General features: G+C 39.3%; 1 protein-coding gene across 3 annotated transcripts in view; it reads right to left on the reverse strand.

Annotated features, from left to right (window-relative positions):
* The window catches only part of LOC106872380 (protocadherin beta-15), a 640,647-nt gene that overhangs the window by 567,760 nt on the left and 62,887 nt on the right, over positions 1-10,000 (reverse strand). For 2 of the 3 annotated variants that reach the window (XM_052973043.1, XM_052973042.1), the window contains exon 1: positions 2,932-3,821. The exons of the other annotated variant lie outside the window; for it this stretch is intronic. In XM_052973043.1, the coding sequence (XP_052829003.1) occupies positions 2,932-3,060 (129 nt within the window). In that variant the 5' untranslated portion in view covers positions 3,061-3,821. Of the gene's footprint in view, positions 1-2,931; positions 3,822-10,000 lie in introns of those variants that run through there. 3 annotated transcript variants of the gene reach the window in all.

Raw genomic sequence — 10,000 nt, forward strand, 5'->3', positions numbered from 1 at the left:
ATATATATATATATATATATATATATATATATATATATATATATATATATATACACACACACACACACACACACAGATATATATATAGATATATATATATATATATATATAACATATAGTGGAGGTGCATGACTTAGTGGTTGGAGCATCAGGCTCGGAATCATGAGATAGTAAATTCAGTTCCCAGGCTGGGCTGTGTGTTGTGTTCCTTTCCTGTTGCTCCAGTTCACTCAGCTGTTGAAATGAGTTGGGATGTCATTGGGGCCAAGCTGTATCAGCTTTTGCCTTTCCCTTGAATAACATCGGTGGCATGGAGAGTGGAGGCTGGTATGCAAGGACAACTGCTGGTCTTCCATAAACAATTTTGCTCGGACTTATGCCTCGGAACGTAACTTTCTAGACGCAAACCCCATGGTCATTCATGACCAAAGGTGCAAGCTTCAGCCAGGCCAGCTCCTATCAAACCATCCCACCCATGCCAGCATGGAAGGATGATGACGATATATAGCATACTGTTCTGTAATGGTAACATCAAGAAAAAAGGTACTCTATCTGGTGAGAGATAAATATCATTTAAAAAAACACAATATATGTTTTTATGTGCTACTATTAGACTCATGTGATGAAAACAACTCAGACACCATTACAGAACACATCTGGATCATTCACATCTGACGATTGCATGAAGGCACCAGACATGTTATAAATTACTGTCTGGGTCATTTTCATCACATGAAACTATTTGTAGCTCATAAAAATATATACAGTATTTATTATTCTTTTATACTTTTATTCTTTTACGTGTTTCAGTCATTTGACTGTGGCCATGCTGGAGCACAACCTTTAGTTGAGCAAATTGACCCCAAGACTTATTCTTTGTAAGCCTAATACTCTTTTGCCAAACCTCTTAAGTTACGGGGACGTAAACATACCAGCATTGTGTGTCAAGCTATGGTGGGAGGACAAACGCCAACACACACATATATATACATACATACAATGGGCTTCTTTCAGTTTCTGTCCACCAAATCCACTCACAAGGCTGTGGTCAGCCCAAGGCTATAATAGAAGACACTTGCTCAAGGTGCCACGCAGTGGGACTGAACCCGGAACCATGTGGTTGGTAAGCAAGCTACTTACCACATAGCCACTCCTACGCCTTATATATATATAAAATCAAAATAAGCAATAAGGATATCCAGAGGTGATGCAGTACGATCGTTTCTTGCAACTCCATTTAATTGAACAATGTAATCATTACATCAATTTAAAATGTAGAGCAATCCTCAGCTGCACAAAGACATAGAATTTAATTAATTAGATGTACACATTCGTATAATTATACCTAAAATTTCCAATTCTATGTCTTTGTGCAGCTGAGGATTGCTCTGCATTTTAAATTGATGTAATGATTACATTGTTCAATTAAATGGAGTTTGCATGAAATGATCGTACTGCATTACTTCTGGATATCCTTGTTGCTTATTTTGATTTCAATCACCTTACTTTGAAATTGTATGGATAATACTGTACTAAACTCTGGTGTTAATTTGCTTCAGCTTTATATTACATTAATCGCATTTCGGCCAGAGTTCTTTCGTCACTCTTCTGTGACCTCATCAGTGGTCCTTTGCTTTCTTTATTTGTGTATCCCTCCTTACTAATGATCAGCCATTTTGTATTCCTATTGTATGTGTCTATATTTGCACATGCATATCCCTCTATGTGTGTCTATGTTCAATAAGTGCATGTGTGTGTATGGGGAGTGCCTGCATTATCTGTATCCCCTGTTTATACATGTTCGTTTAATTAGTTTTTATTTATTTGTTCATGTGTTTATACCTAGTGTGCGTTTCTGGGGTCCAAGAACAATTGTCCACATCATCAAGTGGGCGTTGAGGACCTTTTCTCTTTCCTCATGCGCCTGTAAAGTTGTTACTTTCATATTGGCGATGTGAGGTTGCATTGCCTGGATATAGTTCGGTAAGCTGTCTATTGACATCCTGCCGGACTTATCTGTCGAAAGCATACCAATTCTCCGTTCCTCGTGTGCTGCATGAGCTCATGTAGGCCACATGCGGGTATATTCCAGAGTTGTTGGGCCTCTGTCTTATTCTGTCTCTAAGTGTATAATTCTAAAATCTGTCTAAGTGAATTGTGCTTCCATGTGGTCATAAGTATGTCTAGAGATGCAGAGCTTTTCGTTTAAGAGTAAAGTTGTCGGGTATATATTGTAAGATTTGTCACATATGTTGAAGAACTGAGTGTCAAGGGGGTTGGTATTCATGTTGTTGGCCCTTCTGGGGTTATCTTCCTCATAACCACTACTACTATTACCGTCGTTACTGCTACCACCATCGACCCCATTACTATTACCACCACTATTATTACTACTACCACCACCACCACTACTACTGCTGCTGCTACTACTACTACCACTACTGTTACCACCACACCTACTACTACCACTACCGCTGTTCCTACCATTACTACTATTAGTCACTCTGATTACCACTAGTGATATTCTCGTTGTTCTTGTACCTAATGTTGGTCCCTGTCATTCCCTCCCCTCTTGTGGTTGTTGTTTCTGTTCTTAGCAGCAGCGTTTTCTGTTTCAAGTCTACTGACCACCTGTCAAACAATTCTGTTGCATTCAATTTTATTCTCCCCCGTGACCCCCATGACCTTACTTTTATTCGTGTCCTTGTGACTATGGTTATCTGTGTGTGTGTGTGTGCCTGTGTGTCCATTCCCCTTGTTATTGTTGTATTTGATTTGTTCTCTGCTTTTGTTTTTGTACCTGTTGCTTGTCTTCGTGTGTTCGTTTTTGCCGTTGTTGTTGCTGTGGTTATTGTTGTTGTACATATTTAAATTCCAACGTATTTTTGTGAACGACTTTTCGATTTCAGAGAGGCATTGGATGGTATTTACCTTATTATATACAGCATATTTCGGTGGTAGTTGAAGTACCGATTTTTCATCTGGGTCTGTTGTTATTCCTTCATAGATGTTCGCTTCATTGTCTTTGTCAAACTCTGCTGGTAGTGGGACATCTGCCATAACAATTCCGTTTATTGTATCTGGGTACTTCTCTTTCTCTTCCTTTGCTAGTTTGTATTGCTGTTTACGTTTCAACTACGACATTTTCTTTCTAAAGTGTCTATAGCATTGGCGTATATGTGTGTTCTCTGCGTGTATTATATTCATAAGTGTGGTTCTCTCTGTCGTGTGGTGATGCTTCTAATTTCTCTTAATAAAATGCGCCTGCGTTTTCCTTGTTGGCGTAGTTCCTTATAGATCTTATTCTTTATATTCACCATTAGCGTCCCTTTCAGCCTTTCAGCTTGACCTTTGGTGAGTTCCAGTCTTTCCGCACTGGATGTCACTCTGATAGCATATATTTTGGAGGAGACACATAGTTTAACAAAATGAAGCTGTTGAGTCGTCACGGTTTTCCGTAGGCAACTGAATACAGTGTTTTTCAGTGTCTTGCTAGCCTGGCTAGGGCTCACGTTGTTCCGTTTATATATTTGTTTTGCAAGATTCTTGGTGTCAAATCGTGTGCTGAAACAGATATTGTTGTATTTGGGGATGGTCATGTTGCCAGTTTAGTCAATAAAAACACACGCACTATATATTTGGTGTTAATTTGCTTCGGCTTTATATTACATTACATTACATTAATCATATTCCGGCCAGAGTTCTTTCGTCACACTTCTGTAACCTCACCAGTGGTCCTTTGCTTTCTTCTTTCTTATTTGTGTGTCCCTCCTTACTCAGCCATTTTGTATTCCTATTGTATGTGTCTATATTTGCGCATGCGTATCCCTCTATGTGTGTCTATGTTTTGTAAGTGCATGTGTGTATGGGGAGTGCCTGTATTATCTGCATCCCCTGTTTATACATGTTCGTTTAATTTGTTTTTATTTATTTGTTCATGTGTTTATACTTACTTTTGTTTTGTGTTTAATTTAATTTTGTTAACGTATGTAGTTATTTAATTCCATTTGTGGCGATCTTACGGTACGAGTCCTAAATATCGGCGTTTTCCGTAAAAAGTGTCTTCGGCGATCTTTACGAAAGATCAGCCTTTTCCATAACACCCGCACGATCTTCACTACGGTGTAAGGGCTAGGGTTTTAGTGTCAGGATTAGGGTTAGAGTTAGTGTTATGGTTAGGGACGGAATTCCCTAACCCAAACCCTAACCCTAAAACCTTAAAAATAAATCGTGCTCTCTGTATGTCTTTCGCTTTTATGACGTCGTTTCCCTGTTTCTCTCCAACACTTTTTACGGAAAAGGCCGATATTTAGGACTTGTACCGTAAGATCGCCAGTATCACACACACACACACACACACACACACACACACACACACACACACACATATATATATATATATATATATATATATATCTACATATGCATAGATATAAGTACGCATATAAGTGTGTGTTCCATCTTCCACACCACTTGCCATCCGGTGTTGGTTTGCTTACATTCCCATAACATAGCTATTCTGCAAAAAGAGACCGTTACAATAAATACCAGAATTTAAAAGATAAGTTCAAATTTAGTAGATTTATTCAAATAAACCCGTCAAGGTAGTGCCCTAGAATGGCCGCAGTCCAATGAATGAAACGAGAGATAAAAAATATATATATACATAAAAGTTCTCCTATGGATCTGTATTAAGTATTCGTATCACATTAATTTACGCAGGCGAAGCGTCATATCAACACTTAGGTTTAAAGTAATTCCACATTGGTGTAAGGGAGAGAACTAATTTGTGACTAAACAGACAAAACTGTATCCAGCTGATATTTCAGCGGAGAAGTCGCTCTTTCAGCCTGTATAAACGAATATAAAATGCATTGGTTTTCAAGACGATATTTCTGAGGAAATATACTGAAGTGTTTAAGAACTTGGAAGGAATTAGTAGAATAGCTAATTAATTTTCAATTAACCTCTTTCTTGCTACATTTCCATTTAAAATTACTTATCTGATTAATTTTGAAAATAATGAAGAATTTCGCAAAATAACTTTGACTTTATTAAGCTTAGTGTTTGGGACTTAAATCAACATGAAAGTTTGCAAGAAGGTTTCATTTTTAGATCGCTTTAACATGAACTTTGCATCACAAAACCAGGAGTGGTCTCAGATAGGTTGGTAATTAAGAAGTTTTGTCTGGTATCTGTCTTGTGAGTCAATTTTGTAGATGGATGTTGTATGGAAGCCTCCCCACCGCACGCACACACACACACACACACACACAATTATTTTTTGTTTGTTTTAGCCATTGGACTGTGACCATGCTAGAGCAATCCTTTAGGAATTTTAGTCAACCTCTACTGTTTTTATATATTTGTGTGCACGTGTGTGTGTCTGTTTTCATATTTGTGTTCCTCTGTTCCACTTGCTAATCAGTGCTGGTTTGTTTACATCCCCATAACTTAGAGGTTTGGCAAAGAGGACTGATAGAATAAGTATCGGAATTAAAAAAAAAAAACAGTATTGGGGTTGATTTGTTCAACTCAACTCAGTATGGCTGCAGTCCAATGACTCTATCATGTGGAAGATAGATTAGAAAACTTAACCCTTTAGCATTCAGCTCACACTGTCAAATGTAATGCCTGTTTATTCACATTGCTTTGAATTAGTCATGCATCATCTCATAGCTTTTCGTTTATTCTTAAACTGACGTTATAAGGTAGGTGTGAGAGACTGGATCAAGGTAAGTGTAAGAGGCGGGATCAACGCATTGCATTCTTGAGCAAAACACTTCATTTTACATTTGTCCAGTCCACTCAGCTGCCAAAAATGAGTAATCCTGTGATGGACTGGTGTCATGAAAACCAGGAACCCAGCCCTTAATGAATCGGTATGGCTCAAGAAGGTAACTTTTTCATACCCGCTACAAAAGCTGAAGATAGGTATTTTATACTGTGTGTAATATGAGAACAGGGGGTGCAAGGGGTGCAAGTGTACCCCCTAAAATTTTGTGGGGAAATGAAAACGCTTTGAACACTCTCCTGAAAAACTGAGTTTGCATCCCCTAAGCAAATTTCGTTTCCACACTTATGATAGTGGAATGAAACCAAAGACAGTAGTAGTAGTGGCGGCAGCGGTGATGGTGGTGGTAGTAGCAGCAGTAACAGTAATGATGACAACGGTAGTGATAGTGATGGTAATAGTAGTGGTGGTGGTGGTGGTGATGACAGTGGTGGTAGAAGTAAGGGTGAAAGTAGTAATGGTGGTGGTGGTGGTAGCAGCTGCAGTAGTACTAATGATGACAACGGTCGTGGTAGTGATGGTAATCGTACTGGTGATGGTGGTGGTGGTGACAGTGGTGGTAGAAGTAAGGGTGAAAGTAGTAGTAGTGGTGGCAGCGGCTTTGGCAACAGCAGCAGTAGTAGTAGTAGTAAGTGCAAAGGTTGTAGATGGTAGTACTGGTGCTAGTGGTGGTGATGGCATTACTAGTTGGACGGAGATGATAGTAATGGTTATGGGGGTTATGGTAGTGATATCCGTGTTAGCGGTGGCTAGTGGTACTCATGTTAGAAATAGGGAGAACAGCGGCAGAGGTGATGGTGGTGATGGTTTACTCTCTCTCTCTCCTTATTTCATTAAATGAATAGATAAAAACAAAACAATAAATAAAAAAAATCAAATCAAATCAATACCATTGACCATTGATCACAACAATTACGTTCACTACTTAAATATTTTAAAAACAAATTGATTTCTTCTTGTTTGAAATTCCAGTTGTTTCCCTTTGAACTTGAACATTGCAGTAGTAGAGATACGGGAAAGGGAGAAAGGGTGGTGGTGGTGGTGGAAGTGGTGGTGGTGGTGGTGGTGGTGGCGGTATTAGTGGGGGGTGATGATGGTAGTGGTAAGGGTGATAGGATGGTGGTGATGGTAGTAGTGGTGGTGGTGATGATGATGGTAGTAGTGAGGGCGGTGGTGGTAGTGAGGGTGGTGGTGAGGATGGAGGTTATGGTGGAGATGGTCGTGGTGGTGAAGGTGGGGATGGTGGTGGCGGTGGCTAGTGGTGGTGGTAGTGGTGGTTGTGATGTTTAGTCACAGTTTTCATGGTGCAAGGATAGTAAGGATGGTGGTGGTAGTGATAGTTGTGGTGGTGGTTGTTTTGATGTTGCTATGATGATAATGGTGTAGTGTAATGGTAGTCATGTGGTCAGAGTGGCATTAGTGATAATAAAGGCAATGGTATGATTTATGGTAGTGGTGATAATGGTAATGGTAGTAATGGTGACATGATGGTGGTGATGTTGTAGTGGTAGTGGTGGTGGTGGGCTATGATGGTAATGGTTATAGAGTGATTGTGTGGTGGTGATGTAGTGACATTGATGATAGTGATGACGATGGTGATGATGATGGTGCTGGTGATGATGGTAGTGGTGATAATACTGGTGGTGTGAGAGGTAGTGATGATGGCGTTAGTGGTGATAGTGTTGGGCTGCAATGGCGTGATGGTGGGTGGTATGATGGTGTTATGATAATAATAGTAATGGTTGTTGTTTAGTCCCAAATCACACCCGCTCGAGCAGAATCATGTGCTGCAACATTTCATTCAAGGCCAACCCATCTAATTTTGCACCATAATATATCAGCACCACAATTATTCAATGTTCTTGCCATTTTTGAGGCAGTTACATGTAATTTGAGAGTTATTTGGCTGCTATATCTAGCACATCATGTCAAGCTGCTACACAGGGTTTTTCTTCAGTTGTGTTTTGTTGTTTAGTTTTTGGTCACCAAAGAATTCCAAAAATTCCATTCAAGACCATCACTTTTGGTAATTTAGTGCTGCATTGTTTAATGTATCAGTCTTAACTATTTTATGACAGTAGAATATGATTTTCTGAGAAATTCAGCTGCTATTTCCAGCATGCTGAATGACTGAGAAGAGCTTTTTGTAGGACTGCATTGTTAAATGTCTTTGGCCTTCCTAATTGTTTATGTATGGTTTGAGAGTAATTTGGCTGTTATTTCTTGCAGATTAAGTAAATAGTGGCAACACTGTCAAACTGATTTTTGATTTTAGTCCAATGCCATTTTGGCAGCGGGAGAATTGTTGGGGAATAAGTAGAGGAAATGCAGGGTTGAAAGGGTCCTTTATTTGAGCCAAGAACAAGGCAACTTCTCTAGTGTTGGTGCTATGAGAAAATGTATCCAGTATACTCTTGTACATGTGCAACTTGTACTTGCAGTGGTATTCTCCTGGGGTCAGTTGAGCCAGCTCTGACGAATGAGTTCACCACATCCCTCATAAATGCTGACCACATCTGACGGATAAGGCTGCAATGAATACCCACTCCCAGTTCTACTGCCAAAAACCATAGGTGTGAGGTCCCATTTGTGCTCCTACATCTACCTTTACCATCGCTAGCTACATCTTCAGTTGTTCTCCACCTTGTTTGCACCAACGAGATTAGGAGAGCTGGGCTGGCTACCTTGTGAATGAATTACACCCCTTGGAGGCTGATGGAGAGTATGGCTGAGTCACCTTAGACATCTTGTGCGTAGATCTTGTTGCAGAGAGTTGGTGTAACTGTATTGTCTTATTTAGGGGTTCATAAAATTTTAGTGTCAGAAAGCACATCCAGTTGTAGGTACCATACCAAAAATGGAAGGTATGAGAAAGATGTGGTTCCCTAACCCATCTAGGAGAGCAGTAACTCTAAATAGGAACTGGGTTGCACAATTATGACCCATCTTGTGTGTGTCAGCATGGAAAACAGATTTTAAAAATGGTCATAATGATAGTTGATTATATCAACCTCAGTACATCACTGGTATTGGTATTATTGGATGAGAATAAGGCGGCAAGCTAGCAGAATCGTTAGCACACCGGACAAAATGCTTAGCGGCATTTCATCTGTCTTTATGTTCTGAGTTCAAATCCCGCTGAGGTTGACTTTGCCTTGCTTCCTTTCGGGGTCAATAAATTGAGTACCAGTGAAACACTGGAGTCAATGTAATTGACTGGTCCCCTCCCTCCGAAAATTTCAGGCCTCGTGCTTTTAGTAGAAAGAATTATTGGATGAGAACGGGGCAAATATTAATTAATTTATTACTGTTGTTACTCTATGACTTATAGGAAGACACTTCATCCTCTGCTAAGTAAAGCACTGTAAATATGTTGGCTTGTAACTTTTCATTTTTGTGACAGATTCTTAACTTAATTTAATATTCCAGTTGTAAACACTCACTTCTCTTTGAGAAAGACATGGAGCCTTGTCTTATGCCTTACTCAAGTTGGTTACATGAAAAAGCAGCAAATACACTGTTAAGTGATTAGTATTAAGAAGGGTATCCAGCCATAGAACCCATGCTAAAACAAACACTAGAGCTCTACACTGTCTTCCGACCTGTTGGCTCCTGTCAAACCACCCAACCCATGCCATGCCAGCAAGGAACACTAACTGATAATGATGGTGGTGGTGCTGCTGCTACTGCTGATGATGATGATGAAGATGATGATGATTCCCCTCTCCCACCAAAAAGAGAGAAAATGAAAGGCAAAGTTGACCTTATGGAATTTCAGTTCAGAATGCAAAGGGCCATAAGTAAAACTCTGAAAGGCATTTTTTTCTCTGGTGCTCAAAAGATTCTGCCAAAAACCAAATTCTTTCACCAGCCTGATATGCTGAGCTTAATTTCTCACTGATAAAAAGACATCTTAAAGAGACTGTTAACCTATCCAGTGAAAGATTTACCCCACGTTCCACTAAACATCATGAAAATTAGAAATCAACATCAACACAATGGACCCACAAAGCTTGTACAAGAGAATGAGAAATATAAAGATTATGCATTCATTGTTATGGAAAATATTTCTACAGAGAAATATGACGAACCATTAATTTTACAAGTTCATAAGTGGAATATAACTTACACTAAATTATTGTTTTGGTCTTAAACTTAAAGCATGAAGCATGAACTTTATTTTCTTCCCCATTTATATGAGATATT

Source organism: Octopus bimaculoides, chromosome 14, assembly GCF_001194135.2.
Source record: "Octopus bimaculoides isolate UCB-OBI-ISO-001 chromosome 14, ASM119413v2, whole genome shotgun sequence".
Classification (NCBI taxonomy): Eukaryota; Metazoa; Mollusca; class Cephalopoda; order Octopoda; family Octopodidae; genus Octopus; species Octopus bimaculoides.